This window comes from Salmo salar, chromosome ssa29 (genome assembly GCF_905237065.1).
Source record: "Salmo salar chromosome ssa29, Ssal_v3.1, whole genome shotgun sequence".
NCBI classification, from domain to species: Eukaryota; Metazoa; Chordata; class Actinopteri; order Salmoniformes; family Salmonidae; genus Salmo; species Salmo salar.
Genome location: NC_059470.1, coordinates 14,509,061 through 14,528,370, shown reverse-complemented (window position 1 = coordinate 14,528,370; position 19,310 = coordinate 14,509,061). Strand labels below are relative to the sequence as shown.

At 41.6% G+C, this 19,310-nt stretch overlaps 1 protein-coding gene across 2 annotated transcripts in view; it reads left to right on the top strand.

The window, feature by feature from the left end:
* LOC106590196 (cadherin-7) overlaps positions 1-19,310 on the top strand; it is a 120,851-nt gene that overhangs the window by 47,440 nt on the left and 54,101 nt on the right. For both annotated transcript variants that reach the window (XM_014180938.2, XM_014180939.2), the window contains exons 3-4: positions 3,251-3,545; positions 8,680-8,799. In XM_014180938.2, coding sequence (XP_014036413.1) covers positions 3,251-3,545; positions 8,680-8,799 — 415 coding nt within the window. The remainder of the gene's footprint in view (positions 1-3,250; positions 3,546-8,679; positions 8,800-19,310) is intronic.

The following is a 19,310-nucleotide window of genomic DNA, read 5'->3' as shown; positions in this document are numbered from 1 at the left end:
ATTACATCTAAGGATTTGGCACTTACAGAGTAAATAAGAAATTATAATGAAACACTAATTCCAGTATCGGCTCCCCTTTTCCCAGAGCTTATTGGTGCTCCCAGTGCTCCTTCATTACACATACAAGTCTAAGGACCCAGAATGGTACCTAAATGAATGCATAGTCTAGCTTTTACATGACATGTTTTTGTTAATTACCGTCCTATACCAGTTCTTCACTGGCTGATATAAATGTTTCCTTTAGGTGTATATATTTACTGTATATACAGGTACACTGCTAATGAAGCAGATGTTAGCTGCGAAATGATTGTAATGAGATTGTTCATGCAGTAATTATGTGTTTTTCAACATGTATGTGTTTTGTTTACAGGTGTACGTGTGGTGTGAGTGCGTGCGCTTCTAAGCAGAGGCATAGTAACTACATAGCTACTCCCGAACAAAGGCAAAGGGAACTAGAGAGGATCATGGTCTCTCTCCACCCCCCCCCCGTCTGATTTGAGGGGGGGGTGTTAGGGTGGTGGGTGAACACACTGAGGCCTTCTCAGAGCAGAGGCAGGGATCACCATGGCTACTCACCAGAACCAGGGGTGAAGTGAATAAATGAAAAGCTCAGCACAGCAAGAGCTGGAGTGTGCATTGATGCTCTCTCGCCTGCGTTTTTAGCTCCTTTTGTGGTGCAAAAGGACCTCTCTCCCTTTCCTTTACACTTCACAGTTTTTCTTCACCCTGAGTATTATGTTTGGTAGTATAACATGTTGTACTTCACAATCAAACCCCCGTTGGGCTTCATATATTGTTTTAGGCATTGCACCGGCAGAAGCAGTTGCATTATTGTTGCAATAATGTATTGACAAAATAAGCTAGAGCATAATACTGCACTTAATAACATCTTCCTTATACTGTACAGTCCTACTAATGTAAGAAAACAATGTTGTAAGGACTGTCCCCTGATAATTATACACTTTTGATACATTTCAGCACCTAGTTTGATTTGGTAGCCTACAACTAAGGCAGCATTTTTTTTACAGCATATACTTCCTTCTTTACTTCCTCACAACATAAATAAGTGTATTACAGTAGCCCATAAGCATAAAACACAGCCAGATCAACCAATGGTGTTTCTTTACAGGTTTTATTTTGGCCTATTTGTGAACCATGTTACTGCCCTCGTGGAAACCCCATTAAACTCAACTGTTCAAACCGCGGCGCTCCTTAGCAGCAGCAGTAGCCAATAGGCTGTTTCGGTGTACCAGAGCCAGTGTTGCTCACAGGGTGCTTCTGGGTATGTAATTTGTATTTGCGCCTGACTCAAAACTGTGTGTACACAGTCCGTTAAATAGAATAAAACTCTCTCTCTCTCCTCCTGAGAGAGAGGGGGAAATACAAAGCTTGAAACATGTATCTGGGATTTCATTTATTTCTTTATAAAAAAATATATCTTATTTTCTTCTTCTAAGGCTTCCAGTCGTCTTTGTCGTTTTCTACAAAGTACGTCAGTCAAACAGGGAGGAAGAAAAGAGACATGGCCAGCGTAATAATAACAGTGCTAACACACTGTGACTGAACAATACAGCAAAGATTAAAACTCCATTAAGCAGCACCAGAACCATTCAAAACCAAACAGCCTCTTAGCGATTGTGATGGAAATGTGCCATACATCGTAATGTGTATAATAACACGTGAGATATGGCCATGGTGACGCTGTTTTTTCTTAAAGTTTGGCCAATTGCAGTCTTTTTAACGCTCCGAGGTAAACAAGTAAACACAAAGCAAATGTGATTGCCCCAGGAGGACTGTCTGCATACAAAGTGGCGATAAGTGTCAGCATTGATTTCACTGGAGTTTTTCTGCTCTGTTCCGCTCACCCTATCGTACTCTCGCTGTGGCGCTGCCAGCAGTGTGTTTTTAAGTTACACTGCTGTACTGGGCTGTGGAGCATACTGGGTTCTGTTCATCTCAAAGGAGGCAAAGATAGGAGGATATTTACATTTTTGCAAGAGAAGCAACTATGGTGCTCAATTAAAGTTCTACATAATAACAGTAGAAGTTTGAAATAACACCTGAAAATGAGCAATGACGGTTAAAAAACAGGTTCGATTAAAGGAAGGAAGTGGTATTCTACAGGGATACACTTTTTAATAGGACCTACTGTGGCACACATATTTTATGTAATATACTCACTTCTGAATAGATTCAAAGTGAAACACTTGAAGCCCATTGGGCAAAAAAAGCCAAGCGTAAAGCTAACAACCCAGTTTTGAGAGCGACTACATACTGCAGTCAGTTGACCCCTGACCTTCAGTTACATGCTTTGTGGGCTGTCAGCTTTGTCCTTCCTGTCTGTGGTATTTACCAGAACACACCGCCGTCGATGGCTTGCTCAAGATTAAATGTTGACTCGCCACTGCAGTTGACAATTTACCTCAAGTTTGCCCCTGACAGCAGGGGATGGTGAATAAACAAACGGCTTCCCTATTGGAGTGTCAAGAGGCGCATGCTGAGGCATGCCCATGCAACCAATACCATCATTATGCCCCAGACATGCCATTCATCAACAGCCTGATGGAATCCATTAATAAAATACATTTGGTGTCCGTCTGAGGCTCTATTGGATATATAAAACATACATTAAGCCCGCGGCGATATTCAGGCAATCATTTGATACACCTATTGACTTTGAAACAAAAATGATACTGCCAGACGCCCGCTGGGATACAACATGGATCTGTAAAACCTTTGTTGCATCCTAAATGACACCCTATTCCCTACATTGTCCACTACTTTTGACCAGAGCCCTATGGGTCCAAATGAAGTTGTTGTTGTTTTCTTGAAGTGAAGTGCTTGGGAAATAACCCTGCTTCAAATGTAACTACACTGTAATCCCTGGGCAGGTCTGGGCTTCATATCCTACAGAATTGTGCTAACACTATGCAACACTCTCCATATTCCCACCAGACTGCTTGTTAGAAAGCATTTATATTGCATACAGCCATGCTCACAGAGCTTTGAGACTTCTGGTATCCTGTTTTACAAACAATGTGCACGTTGTTCACTTATTATTTGTTTTGGTGTGTGTTTATTCAGCACAATGTTTCTGCCCAGGAAAAACGTTGAACCTATTTGAAATTAAACAGAGGTACATAATGGATCGATCATAATGGTATATCATTGGATTTGTTTTTATAAGTCACCAATCCTTTTGAACATCTCATTTCTACTGACTGACATTATCTCTGGTCTCCAATTACAGCTCCACTCGGACGTAGACAAAGGGGACGGCAAAGTGAAGTACGTGCTCTCCGGGGAGGGCTCCACCTCCATCTTCACCATCGACGAGAACACGGGGGACATCCACGCCACTAAGCGTCTGGACCGGGAGGAGCAGGCCTATTACACCCTGCAGGCCCAGGCCGTGGACCGGCTCACTAACATCCCTGTTGAGCCCAGGTCAGAGTTTGTTGTCAAGGTCCAGGACATCAATGACAACGAGCCGAAGTTTCTGGATGGACCCTACATGGCCGGGGTACCAGAGATGTCAGCACTGGGTAAGCCTCTTTCTCAGCCTCTCTCTCTCTCTGTTTGTTTGTCCCCAGTCCTCTGTCCTCGTCTCTGTCTGTCTATCTGTCAGTCTGTATGTGATTTTGATTTTGATGTCTGTATGTCTGCCTGTAATCTGCCTCTGATTCTCTCTCTCTCTCCCTCTTTCTCGCCCTCTCTCTCTCGCTCTCTCTCTATTTCTATCTGTCTCTGTCTCTCTCTCTATCGCATTTACCCACCACAATCTGCAATATCCTACATTTATCTCTCTCTGTCTCTCATCTCTGTCACTTCATCTATATTAATGAACACAGTCTACGCTTTATTATAAACATGGACTGAATCTGTTGCATTCATTTGTCTGTCAAACTGTGCATGATTGTCATAGCCACAACTGAAGAGGGTCCTTTTCCACACACAGAGGTTTTCTTTGTAGTGTTTTCATTAACTGTTGCATTTTCAAAACACTGTGGTTTTAAAAGCTCCAAAATCTAATCTGACCTTTTACAAAGTAATTACTACAACTGGTTAGTTCCTTTAAGTGGTTCCCATTGTTCCAAATTGTACATTGTTTAGATGCGGTTTTATACCTAAAATAGGGAAGAACCTCATGAGCCCCCCCCCAAAAAAGATCATTGCTTAGTTTGAACGATGAAAGCAGTGAAATATCTGCTTATACAAACAGACCCGAAACCCCAATGTTGAGCAATGAATCTAGCGAGTTCAGAGATGGCAGATTATTCAAATCCAACAGGACATGTAACGGAGCACCTCGCGAGGTGCTTCGCCACGGAAACAAAAGCTTACCGCACAGTGCCTGGGGACACCGTGAGCCAATCCTGTCGGAATGGGAAATGTGGATTAAGCCTCCATTTAAAATTCATGTGACAATCTGCCAGGGAGAGGAATAAGAGGCTCCACACGCCAAGTGGCAGACAATGTCTCCCAATCTTCAGGGTTAAGTGATATGACAGGCACAAACACACCAACCTCAATATTCTTATCATGTAGACCCAGAGACAGCAGAACATTGCATCTACGTGTTGTATCTTCCTCAGGCTGATAGGCAGAGATGCAAACAAGTGGATACATGGAGAGACTGTTTGGTGTAAAGTCAAAATGGAGACTATGCTAGGCGTTTACTGGCAGTGATAGGAGTATTTTCCAGGCCAATGCAGTGCTTTGCTCATGTCCAACGGGAGATAAGAGAGGTAGAGCAACTGAGCACTACATCTGCAGTAAAAGAAGCGCTCCGAACACCAATAGGCCGGGCCACACTCTCTGGCTTATTTACATCACCATGGTCTTCATCTGAAGTTGTTAGAACAGCGTGTGAATTATACATCCCGCTCTTTGTAAATATCTGCTCAGGGCTATTTATAGATTTATAGTACAGGAGTGGGCCAGGCACCTATTGTCCTCCATAACTCCTTCATAGATGTGTTTAAATCATTAAGGGGCGTAGACCGGCTACCTGTAATGAATTGGTTCAATTTAGAGGAAATCATGAATTTAATTAATTAAAGCAATTAGATGGTAGTTGGTACACATGGTAGCCCTTATGGCCCGGGGATCTAGGAATACTTTGTCTTAATCACGCCTCAGGATGTCAAATGATAGGGGCTTGAAGACATTTGGCTGTGTGACAACCTCTGAGCAGCCAAGGCACAGGTCTCAGGTCTACACGTCAGAGAGACATTTTACATTTTTTACATTTTAGTCATTTAACAGACGCTCTTATCCAGAGCGACTTACAGTAGTGAATGCATACATTTCATACATTTTTTTTCTTCATTTTTTTTCTTTTTTTCTCCGTACTGGCCCCCCGTGGGAACAGACGTTCCCCGGGAGCTGATGGAGGGCTTAGGGAATGTAATGTCAGGCCAAGGCCACCGCCTCGTAGAAATGTACCACCCCCCACTCCTTTATCCACCTGTCATTGTTCTTGTCTAATTCATGAGCTTCCAAGATCAAGGATGGAATAGTCAGTTAATTCCGGAAGAGGAAACGAAAGGGGTGCTTTGGTTTCAGGTGACATGGATAAAAACTAGGAAGACAGTTCATTTCAAATGATTATTTCCCTGTGATTTGAGATTTGGGGAAAGCCAAAGGAAATGTAAGATGGAATTATGGAGCCCATTGATTACAGTACCAGTGTGGCTCAGTGAGATTGTATGGATCAGAGCATTGGCACCTACCGGTACCTATAGGCATATCCTGGGCACAGCAGGGCCATTACGGATTTGTCTTTCTTCGGATTTTGTCATTCATTTTCACACGCCAATTACAAATAAAGTTGAACTAGTCTCCGTGCAACAATCCCTGCTTATCTCAAGCGGACGGGAGCAGGTGTGAACATGCAGGAATATAATCAACTTAATCATGGGCACCAATGTTGAATACTCATCAAGGAGTTGCAAAGTTGGTGAGCTTAAACTGCAGGTTTTGAATATTGCTTTTGTAATATCTAATCATCAGTCATACCCACACACAAATCTGTTTTCTATTAGAGAGGAACAGAGTTGCTACAAACATTTCTTACCACTCTCATACTTTGCCGATTATGTTACCTTTGTCAGCATGTTGCACTAACGTACAGTACGCTTACCTTTTGGACTTTTTACGCTTTGCTGTTGAAAGTTTACTCTAATGGTAATTCTTTAGCATATGTTAAGTAGAAGAGAAGTCAATACTTATCTTCTGTCTCATACACATTTTGTTCAACGAAGTATAAAAAGGTACAAGCCATAACAGTGTAAAACATATAGCTTACAGTTTGGATATTTGGATACTTGGATCATGTTTACTTGGAGATGAGTATTCATGGTGGCAGTTGGATCCAGTCTTGTGTCTGTAAAGCTTTGATGAATACCTGTCGGCCATTCAAATTAGACATGCTGCTACATTTATTTTCATTACTGTCAGATGACAATCGCTCACCCTGAGATGCAGACTTGATTAGGAACCCCTGTTTTGTCCCGATTCACTGAAAATAAATGAAAATATGAGAAATTGATCAATCACACAAATGAAGACAGACAAAAAGTGAAGTGACACAGACAGGCACATGACAGCTGCATCGAGAGGAACCGTGTAATATATTCTGATGTGAGGATGTTTATCCGTTTTGGACAACCACTCTTGAAGGCTGGCTATTCTTATTTGTGACCTTGACTGCTATAAATATTACAGTGTTTCGCAACCAATTTCCTCTAGCCTGGGTATCAGTACAGTTACACCACAGAAAACACAAAATAGACATCTGAAAGAACCACATCAGAACCATTATTGAGGGATAACCTAAATTAGTTTTAGCTTACTGCAACTGTGTAGTGATAAGAATTGTGAATACCATAGCACAGCATTCTAACATAGTGGCATTGATTGACCTTGTTTTTTTTATGTTGTAATATAACCTGCCACGACTAAGACGTGATGATATAATCTTGGGGGTCCACATAGAACTAGCTTGATGATAACTTCTCGATGTCCACCGAGCCATTTTTTATTATATTGCTTAAATTCAGGACCATCGCCTGTTAATTCTGGTTTATGACTGGAAATACGCCGACCTAATCTTCCATTTCCATAATCACGTCATTCTGTAAGAGTACGTAAAATATGGCTCATGCAAGAAAGTGTTTTTTTTATAAGGGTGTTTGATGCAAAATAAAATATAACCTACTTTGTAAGACAGGCCCATACTGTAATACATAAAGGAAAGTGCCTTAGACACCGGCAGAGATGCATGGCTATTAAAGTGAAATATACAAACATAAAGTAGCCTATTCATCTGACCATGCTCAACAGAAAAGGGCACACTTGTGAGAAACATTGTTTTTATTCCAAGGTTACGTCTCCTGTGTCAACGGTTGATAATTGCATCTTTGTCAAATCAGAAGTGGGCCTCAGCTTCAAGATCACCAATAACGCAAATTCTGAGACTTACTTTCCTTGATGGACTTGTACACCCTCACACAAAAAATTAAATGTAACATCCCAGCAAATATAACATTAATTTCAGTGTGTATTAGTCTTTGTGATAAATTCACCCTAGAATGGCAGTGGCTCTCCTAGTAGCTCTCTATTGAGGTCCAGTTGTTTTGCCTGGCAGATTACTGGCTCAGTACACTTGGTTCTGTATGTTACAGATAAAATGCTGGTCTCCGTCAGGGGCCAGACCGTAGTTCACAACAGTACAATAGAGGTAAATTGTCTGATTAGCGGTGATTACTGGACCTTTGTGCTTTTGGTCCCTTGACCAAAGCACTCCTTCCAACAAGCTTGTTAATCCATGTTTCTCAAACGTCAAATTTCAAAGTTGTTCCAAACGTCAGATTTCAAAATGCTTAAGATTAAGCATCCCCCCATCCCCAATCCCCCATCCCCATCCACCATCCCCCACACCCTAGCTAAACCGAAACCTACTTGAAGTTAACAACGCTCACCATTGGCCCTAGTGGCCTGTTTCCACGTCATCTCCCGACGTGCTCAGAGATGGCTAAGGTCCAGCTGTGTAGAGGCAAACTGCTTTAGGAAATATGGAATATCAACATGCTAAAAGTGTCATTAACAATCACTTTAAAATCAAATTAATTGTGTTAGTTCTAAGAACGGCTATACACTTTTCAACCTCTATTGCAAGTTTCCAAACTACTGGGGGAAATCACAGTACCTAGCATTGTTCATAGTCACCACAGTACATTTTCAGTAATAGCCATGGGTGTTTAATTCACGATAACAGCTATGCCGTTTCTAACCAATACCTTACACAGGTTTCTACAGACCAAAGTTGCACCTTAATTATAATAAACTAAACTGATAACAATGATGTAGCAATGTTTGTCAGCTTAAACTGACAGATTTTGATGGGGATTTTTTTCAATGTTACTTAGACTGATGCACCAGTGATTAAAATGTTATTGTACCCCAGGGAAGTATAAGTAAGTAGTATGTTTACCCTGCACTACAGTACATTCCTGATTGTAGCCTATAAAGAATAAGGTGTGATTTATACTGAATATATAACATTGTCATTTGTAAGCTTGTAGAAATGCTGTCACACATGCTGTTGATGTGAGAGCTGTGTCTCTACAGATGGCTGATGTTGTCTTAATACCTAATTGGATGCTGTCTGTGCAGGAACAACGGTGGTCCAAGTGGCGGCCACAGATGCAGATGACCCCACATATGGGAACAGTGCCAGGGTGGTCTACAGTATCATCAGCGGACAGCCTTACTTCTCAGTCGACCCAAAAACAGGTAGGCTGCTGACTGTTGGGAATAAGAATTGGCCATGCATTCTGGACCCTAGACATACTGTATCACTAAATGTTATTAATTGAATTGTTGAAGATATTTGTTCAAGAAAGCATCAAACTGTAGCGGTTTCCATACTTTGCCAAAGTCAGTTCACATTGTAGCAGATACAGCATGACCTAAGCTAGCCACCCAACTCTTCATATTTTGGTGCAATTGTAGACAAAGGAAACAGTATGCTATCATACATTTTCTCTAAACACAATAATAGTTTTTTGAGCATTCAACAAATATAAAGCAAAGGATCTGCACAACAATGTTGGGATGTGAGGTGGTTGTTCTTGCTCATTAGCCACTGCCCCGCTGTGGGGAACGCTGGCCTCATGCAAAGCACTGGGAAGAAAACAGACAATTGTGGGTAGTTCCATCATGTTTGGCTTATCACCATCTTTTTCTCCCAGTAACACATCCAGGGGATATCTGCTTACATGCTGAGGTTTTATAAGTCTGTCTATGAGTAAACTCACTGACTTCTTAAAATCAATGGAAACTTTTTCCTATACACTCTTAGACGTAAAGGTGCCTGGAATAAACTTTTGGTTTGCCACAACGGTGGAACCTTTCCAGTTAAAAGAAGTTCCTTGAGGAACCCCTATGTAAAGGTTCAAGCCGGAACCTTTTTAATAACATATTGTAGAGGTATCAGCTTGTCAGATTGGAGGCATGGCTTTCAGATACTTCTTTTTGGCCACCCATTAGTGTAAATATTTATGCATATTCTTATATAATATCAATACTATTAACATTGCTGTCTACATATTGTAATAAAGTGGTAACTTTTCCCACTTTGGGCTTCCTCCAGGAACCTGTTAATACATTGAACCATTAAAGGTTCATCCAAGAACTCCTCAACTAAGTGAAGGTGCAAATATGAACCCTTGATTAGCAATGGTTCCTTGAGGAACTCCAGGGGTTCCTTGAGTCACAACTAATTTGAAGTGTGCACTTTGGATAAAATGAACTTATATGTCTTGAATAACAGAGTCCATGACACTGGGTGGGCAAGTAGCAACCAGCCAGTCCCCTGATTCAAAACGATACGTGTTTCAGGAAGTGCTTTCAAACTAGTAGACATTTGCAGCATTGTCAAGTCAAGCCATGCTGTGAAGCCTGGCACATTAGCCTGTGTGGGGAACAAGATTGATAGAGATTTGATTACTTGAATGTGTCCTCACAATGATCTTTAACAAAGTTAACGAAACCACTTCAACTCAGCATTAAGTCTCAAGTCGGAATTCGTGACATCAATACCAATCAGAGCGAGAGCCGACATTTGCTTAAGTAATGTTTAAGCAGCATGTCTGCCCATTACTCCGTCTGCATAGTTATTTCATAAAGACTCCTCCAGTTCAAAGAATGGAGCCCACATGCTAATAGCAGCAAACTATAATGCATGTTTCATTAGCTAAGTAGGCTCTTTAAATCTTCAAATGTGATCTTTCATATTGTTTTAAAGAGGTTGTGATTACTGAAGAGGCTACATAGTGTACAGTCATTGAAGAAAAAGTACTATTCAGGAGGTCCAATGGTGCTCTTTAACTTCCTGGAAAGCCAGATGCACTATGTGAAGGTCTTATGAAGAAAAACTTCCAAAAGGACTATTTCGAAGCAGAAAGGAGTTGGAGCGTTCAACAAAAAAGGCAGAGAATTATTTATGTTAGCATAAATACATTGTTAATCCATTTCGACGTCAAGCTGACGTTTTCCTCAGAGTTGATTTTTGTTGTTGTTGAGCACTCCTCCTTTCCTTTCTTTGCTGAAGCGCGAAGGCCCACCTTAACGTCAGACAAATCAAATCAAACGGTATTTGCCACATGCGCCGAATACAACAAGTGTAGACTTTACCGTGAAATGTTTACTTACAAGCCCTTAACCAACAGTGCAGTTCAAGAATAAATAAATATTTACCAAGTAGGCTCAAATAAAAAGTAATAATAAAAAGTAACACAATAAGAATTACAATAACGAGCCTATACAGTGGGGGAAAAAAGTATTTGATCCCCTGCTGATTTTGTACGTTTGCCCACTTACAAAGAAATGATCAGTCTATAATTTTAATGGTAGGTTTATTTGAACAGTGAGAGACAGAATAACAAAAAAAAAAATCAGAAAAACGCATGTCAAAAATGTTACAAAATGATTTGCATTTTAATGAGGGAAATAAGTATTTGACCCCTCTGCAAAACATGACTTAGTACTTGGTGGCAAAACCCTTGTTGGAAATCACAGAGGTCAGACGTTTCTTGTAGTGGGCCACCAGGTTTGCACACATCTCAGGAGGGATTTTGTCCCACTCCTCTTTGCAGATCTTCTCCAAGTCATTAAGGTTTCAAGGCTGACGTTTGGCAACTCGAAGCTTCTGCTCCCTCCACAGATTTTCTATGGGATTAAGGTCTGGAGACTGGCTAGGCCACTCCAGGACCTTAATGTGCTTCTTCTTGAGCCACTCCTTTGTTGCCTTGGCCATGTGTTTTGGGTCATTGTCATGCTGGAATACCCATCCACGATCCATTTTCAATGCCCTGGCTGAGGGAAGGAGGTTCTCACCCAAAATTTGACAGTACATGGCCCCGTCAAATGATGCGGTGAAGTTGTCCTGTCCCCTTAGCAGAAAAACACCCCCTTAGCATAATGTTTCCACCTCCATGTTTGACGGTGGAGATGGTGTTCTTGGGGTCATAGGCAACATTCCTCCTCCTCCAAACACGGCGAGTTGAGTTGATGCCAAAGAGCTCCATTTTGGTCTCATCTGACCACAACATTTTCACCAGTTGTCCTCTGAATCATTCAGATGTTCATTGGCAAACTTTAGACGGGCATGTATATGTATTCTTGAGCAGGGGGACCTTGCGGGCGCTGCAGGATTTCAGTCCTTCATGGCGTAGTGTTACCAATTGTTTTCTTGGTGACTATGGTCCCAGCTGCCTTAATTAAGATCATTGACAAGATCCTCCCGTGTAGTTCTGGGCTGATTCCTCACCATTCTCATGATCATTGCAACCCCACGAGGTGAGATCTTGCATGGAGCCCCAGGCCGAGGGATATTGACAGTTCTTTTGTGTTTTTTCCATTTGCGAATAATCGCACCAAATGTTGTCACCTTCTCACCAAGCTGCTTGGCGATGGTCTTGTAGCCCATTCCAGCCTTGTGTAGGTCTACAATCTTGTCCCTGACATCCTTGGAGAGCTCTTTGGTCTTGGCCATGGTGGAGAGTTTGGAATCTGATTGATTGATTGCTTCTGTGGAAAGGTGTCTTTTTTACAGGTAACAAGCTGCGGTTAGGAGCACTCCCTTTAAGAGTGTGCTCCTAATCTCAGCTCGTTACCTGTATAAAAGACACCTGGGAGCCAGAAATCTTTCTGATTGAGAGGGGGTCAAATACTTATTTCCCTCATTAAAATGCAAATCATTTTATAACATTTTTGATGTGTTTTTCTAGATTTTTTTGTTGTTATTCTGTCTCTCACTGTTCAAATAAACCTACCATTAAAATTATAGACTGATCATTTCTTTGTCAGTGAGCAAACGTACAAAATCAGCAGGGGATCAAATATTTTTTTCCCCCACTGTATACAGGGGTCTCCGGTACCAAGTCAGTGTACAGGGGTACAGCTAATTGAGGTGATCTGTACATGTAGGTGGGAGCGAAGCGACTATGCATAGGTAACAAACAAACAGCGAGTAGCAGCAGTGTACAAGAGGGGGGGTCAATGTGAATTGTCCAGTGGCAATTTTTATGAATTGTTCAGCTGTCTAATGGCTTGGGAGGTAGAAGCTGTTGAGGATCCTTTTTGGTCCTAGATTTGGCGCTCCGGTACCACTTGCCGTGTGGTAGCAGAGAAAACAGTCTATAACTTGGGTGACTGGAGTCTCTGACAATTTTATGGGCTTTCCTCTGACACCACCTATTGTATAGGTCCTGGATGGCAGGAAGCTTGGCCCCAGTGATGTACTGGGCCGTTTGCACTACCCTCGTAGCACCTTACGGTCAGATGCCGAGCAGATGCGGTCAGGATGCTCTCGATGGTGCAGCTGTGGAACCTTTTGAGGATTTGTGGACCCATGCCAAATCTTTTCAGTCTCCTGAGGGGAAAAAGTTTTGAGAAGGACTATGTTTCATGTTTTTGCATGATTTTGCGGTGAAGTTTTCTGTGAGAGAACTCCACAGGAGCCTTCTCTTTCTTAGAAATATTCATAAACCAAGTTGTTTACCAGGCTGGTCAATACTGTTATCAGTAATTGTAAGAAGTTTTGAAATGGTACATTCTGTATTGCTTGGTGGTGCAGTCTCTTGCAATCAGTGTAGTGATATCACAAATGTCTTTTGAGGGACACCTTAACTTTTGCATATTTTAACCGAATTTGTATGCACTTTACATTTGCAGACACAACATGGAGGAATACATACGGCAAAGCTGAATCATACATATTGTGTCTGGCGCAGGGGAAAATAAAATGGGCTTACATGCTAGGTTAAGAAAGAACATATGGAATAACTGGACATGTTCTTAGTTTGACAATAATATGAATCCATTTAAATGCAGCTACCTGTGACAAAAAGGCCAAAGGTGAATACTGTTTCTATGTCTCTGTAAACTACTAATCACACTCATTTGTTGAAAAAGTCTGTGCCTTAGTGAAAGGGTGACTTTGACTAAGTGCTTGAGCTGAAAGGCACTCATTAAACTCTAGCTACACAAGGGGTTGAGGGGTAGTGGGCAGGGAGGTACACAACGTCACATGTGACCTGGACTTGGAGGGTTTGCATTATGGCTCACTTTTGTCCAGCAAGTCCTTTTACTTGGCATCTTAATCCCAAATTGAATCCTCAAGGTGCCCTTGGGAAAAAAAGTGGTTAACCCTGAATAGCTCCAATAACTTCCAAGCTGTAAATGTAATGTATAATGTGGGCAAAATACATATGTTGCTGTGGGTGAGGGTGGCTTATTAAACATCCATTTTGTAATGTAGCTCAGGAAATAGCACACTTGAGTTTGAAGGTGAAAATCGAAATGTGGTGCACTGCAATGCGCTAAGGGTGTGTGTTAATTGATGAAAGACTCAATGAATAAATGTAGCTATGAATGAGTGTCTGGTCTGTCTACTGTTTGTTATGATACTCATTATGCATTTTTGAATGGCATTAGTAGAAATGGACCATGACTAACAGGGATTAATAATGCACTCCTCCCTGCACAACACACACACGCAAGTACACACACACACACACACACACACACACACACACACACACACACACACACACACACACACACACACACACACACACACATAGTTTCATACACCTTAGAGGCAGAGATGGGCACTCGAGCACATCAGCGATGCCAGCCATGTCTGCTTGCCTCAGACCTCCGTGTCCTCACTACGGGAGAGAGCGGAAAGGCCAGGCGTCTACGCGAGGATTAATTATGTTTAAAGGGGATATTTAAGACGGGCCTGCGTGCATTTCAATTTGACGTAGGCGCTACTTCTGCGATGACAGCGTTTAGAGCTTCACCGTCATCTCTTTCAGCTCCTCCGGTCATGAGGAAGGAGATAATTTCATTAAATGTAAAATGCTCAAATAAAGAAAAAGGCCAAGGCCAGTCTAGCTGCTCTCCACCTATTCTTTCATCTCATTGTATGTCATGGCTAAGATACCAGATACCGAGCCTGGGAGATGGTTCCGAAACCCGGTAATCCTGTTCTGATTAAGATATTGGCATGGCCTTTTGGGAGCTTTCTACTGTGGGTGTTCTCTAATCTGTTCGAATCATGACACCCACACACGCACACGCACACACACACACATACAGAATTGTGCATCACCTCAGGGAGATTGTTGTACTATCCACTCCAGTGACTGGAGGACATTACAGCTCAGCGTAGATATAAATCTGGCCTCCCACCATTCTGCCAGGTAATGTGCAATACAACCTGGCTCTATCTTTGGTATAATACTCAGAAAGAGATACCATTGGCAAAAATCCTTTATCTCACCCCTGCACAGCAAAATTTGATTGGTAAATTGAACACTGTGGGTTTTCAATTTAACACTTTTGAAGTGTGTATATGAGAACCAGCAAAAAGTGTTGCCCTTTTAACACAGCTACTTTCCAACACCAGTGGCATTAAAATGTTACACAAACTCTGTGTTAAAGGTAATGGTGTTCACTGATACCTTGTATTTAACACTTGTCTTACATTTTTACACTAGGTCAGTGTTAAAGGTGCGCTGGTATGGTGTTCACTGATACCTTCACCGCAAATTCTCCAGTGTTAAAGCAACACTGAGATTGTTCAATTTAACACTGGTCAAATGTCTATATGGATCCACACTTTCAGTGTTAAATGAACACATTGCTTAGTGTAAAGCCTTATTTGCATATTTCAAATCAAAATCAAATCAAGCTTTATTTTTACAGCACATTTCAGACATGGAATGCAACACAATGTGCTTCACAGGAAAAACTAATAAAATTAAGAAAATAAAAACGTAAATATTTACTACACAACAAACATGAGCATAAAATACAAAAGAATAACAATAAAACTGAACGACTAAAAAAGGAGTCTCTTATAAATATGTCCACAGTTTCGGCCCCCTTCAGGTTCAGTGGCAGGCTATTCCAGAGGCATAGTAACAATGGCTGCCTCTCCATGCCTCTTGGTTCTAGTCTTTGGGATACTTAAAAGGCCAGTGCCAGAGGACCTGAGGGACTTACTGGGTACATAACTTAAAAGCATGTCTGACATGTATTGGGGTGCACAATCGTGGATTTATTTAAAAACCAATAGAAGAATCTTAAAATGTATTCTAAAACTCACAGGCAGCCAGTGCAGAGACCTTAAAACTGGTGTAATGTGTGCTCTCCGTCTGGTCTTGGTCAGTACCCGTGCAGCAGCATTCTGTATGTTTTGTAGTTGACCAATGGCTTTCTTGGGTAGACGAGACAGGAGAGCATTACAGTAGTCAAGCCTACTTATAATAAAAGCATGGATGAGTCTCTCTGTATCAGCTTGAGAGAGAAATGGCCACACCTTGGTAATGTTCCTCAGCTGGTAAAAAGATATATTGGTCACATTCCTAATGTGTGATTCGAAATGGAGTTCAGAATATAAAATAACACCTAGGTTTTTTACCTGGTGTTTTATCTTTATTGCTGTGAATTAAAATGTGAGGCCAGATTCTCTTTCTGTGTTTTGGCTCCAACAATAAATACCTCGGTCTTGCCTTGATTTAGCTGGAAGAAGTTGTGAGCCATCCAAGTATTTAAATCAATAATACAATAATACAGTAAACTAATAATTTATCCATGGAGCCTAAATCCTCTGGTGACACAGAGACGTAAAGATGTGTATTGGCTGCGTAGCAGTGAAAATCATTGCTGTGCTTTCCCATAATGCCTTTCGAGTGAATTGTAGAGTCACCACCCATTACTTTATTTGTTAGTGACAGAGACATGGTTGTTGCATTCATAAATGTTCAGTCCTGTGGCCTTAATAAAGTCAGCTCCTAAGCAAATATGTTATAAAAAAGTATAATATAACACAATACATAAAGCCTTATTATGAGAGCCTAGTTTTAACATAATTCAGTGGACTGAAGCATGTAGTTTACAAGCAAAATCAGGCTTTCAAATTTTTTACATTTAACTAGGCAAGTCAGTTAAGAACAAATTCTTATTTACAATAACAACCCGGATGACGCTGGGCCCTTCGGGACTCCCAAATCCAGGCGGGATACAGCCTGGATTTGAACCAGGGACTGTAGTGACACCTCTTGCACTGAGATGCAGTGCCTTAGACCACTGCACCACTCGAAGGTCCAAAGTCACATTATTTCAAGTCACATTATGCTGGCTTGCAAAGTGATGTGAAAATATGCTGGGAAATATGATATTGAGGGGCTTGGTTTTGGTATAACACTGGTTATTAACGCCAACAATGGGGTTAATTTAACACTTACAGGGTTAGTTTAGCACCTGAATCAACACTAGAAATGTTGCACTGAAACACTAGGTAAAACTGGCAACACCAGCTGCCATTCACTCCATTCATAAAGTAACACCACATCAAAACAGCTTACACCAGGATATGAACACTGGCGATTTTTTTAAATTTAAAAAAAAAATGTATTTCACCTTTATTTTACCAGGTAGGCAAGTTGACAAAAAGTTCTCATTTACAATTGCGACCTGGCAATGTAACAGTAATATTATTGAAGATGAGTCACAGTTATCTACATCTCGTAATGTTACATAATTGTTGAATGTTATACCACACCCAGACCACCAAGATATGGGAATTTTGCAGTATCACATATAGTCAAGGTGGAGAATGATGCCCAGGAGACCTCAGCAATTCAATCTATGTACCTTTCACAGTTTGAGTGAGAAAAATTGTTATTCAAATACGTATCTGTACTCTGGATTGGAATCTTTCAAAAGATAAGTTACATGTAGAGAATGTTTGTAAGGTGGCTTTTCATGAACAAACTAAAAGGCAACAACCTGGCTTGGAGGTTGTACTATTCCCAGTGTATATGGTCTTTTTCCATCTTACATCTTACATGGATCAATTGGGTGTAGGTGGACCCCCGGAGGTTGAGGAAATCACACCACTCTTATTTAAGTTTCCATCGCCTTCATCATTACCTTTCATAGCCACACGGATGGTAGGCCAGAGGGTTTCCTATCCTAGCAAAGTGCTCCAGTCCCCACACTTTTATTTCCTCCTCCCAAGACGAATGTCAAGGATCCCTGTCTTTTTGCAGGGAGAGTGGCCTACCCCTCTGCCTCCAGCACTGGGGAGAGGGAGACAGCTAGATAAATGTGCGGCGGCTACAATGCGTCTGCTACGGCAGCACCGGAGGCTGAGGGAGTCACGGTGCGATGCCGATGTGGGGCCATGCCGCGATAGCGACAGAAGGATTTTAATCATCGCCTCTCCCCAGGAATGACACGGGTGCAGCACAACAGAGATATAGAGCGAGGGGGGCTGGCACCCAGCAGACAAACAACAGCCTGGCGACATAGCCGTGCGGATTAGCACTGTCGCTCTGTGAGAAATATGTGTGCTGCTGGCCAGGCGGGCGTCAGGCGTCGGGAGGAGAAAACACATTGCATTTTTTCTTTTTACCCCCACATGCTGGAATAAGGATTCATGGCATCATTAACCACAGCCTATATCTCTTGGGCACCAATGCACAGAGCTGATATTAAATAAGTATATCAATTGTATGTGAAGCCTATCTTTGTTTAGTGAGATTATTCATTTGGTTTACTGCTGGGTGCACACACTTAACATATTTTCTTACGGGCTTCATTTCAAGTTTTTTGGGGGAAGCCATTGTTGTTGTTGTAGTTGTTGTTGTTTGAATGTAGCCATTAGCCAACTTTTTCTAACAGACAACTTCTTCTTCTCCAGAATTCTTTAAGACTGTTTTGTTCTTTCAAGTTAGAACTTTATTGTTTTCTGTCTCTGTGGTGGTAGTGCTAGATAGAGTTGAGAGAACAGGGAAAGTTTTGTTTGTTTTGTACCTAGCCTGGTTTGAGGGACCTCTGTTGGATTGAAGGCTTGAAGCAAGCTCTCTGATGCATGTCAGCAAACAGGGTTCACAGGTGTCACAACAGCTGACACTGGGGCACTGTTGATGCTCTTTAATTGGCTACAAGGTTACACAGTGGGAGAAACTAGCAGCAAACCTGATGAATCTATGAATAGATGGATGTATGGATGGATGGATGGATGGATGGATGGATGGATGGATGGATGGATGGATGGATGGAGGAAAGGGGATACAGCTAGGAACAGGAGAAGATGGATGTATCCAATCCACACATCCACACATACAGTAGCTCCATAGACAGATGCTTTGACAAACATGAAGGCATCAGGCGTTAAAAATAAACCAGCTTCTCGGCTGACATGTTCTGACTCCTCATCTTAAACTGAGAACCAAAGCATTGTAAAAGAGGCAGCTGTGGTTTTCTCCCAGTAGGACAACTTCACCCACTATTCATTAGTTTGTGCTGAATGGAAAGTGACATGTTGTAACTACTTGACTTTATTGACCATCATTATGTTGTGGCGAGAGCATGGCAGAGGCCTCAGATAAAGAGGTGGACAGCGTCGTAAAATGTTGCTAATTGAGTCATTTACTTCGACTGGGCCAATAACAGACTATCTGATTTGTTAGTATAACAAATGTTCAGGCAGTTGGTCTAAATACCTCGAAACACTGTTTTTCCTCAGCGAACCCAGGCTTCATTTGTGAGATGTATGCATCTTTTTGTCAAGTCTTCCGGCTGCGTTCACTATGTTGCTATGAGAGTGTATATGATTGTGGGTGGTCATCAGGTGTAGGGGTGCATACACAGGTAAATAAGCATTTTCCAAAGACAATAGCAGTAATGTCCTATTCTTTACATTAGAGTCCAGTGGACCTATC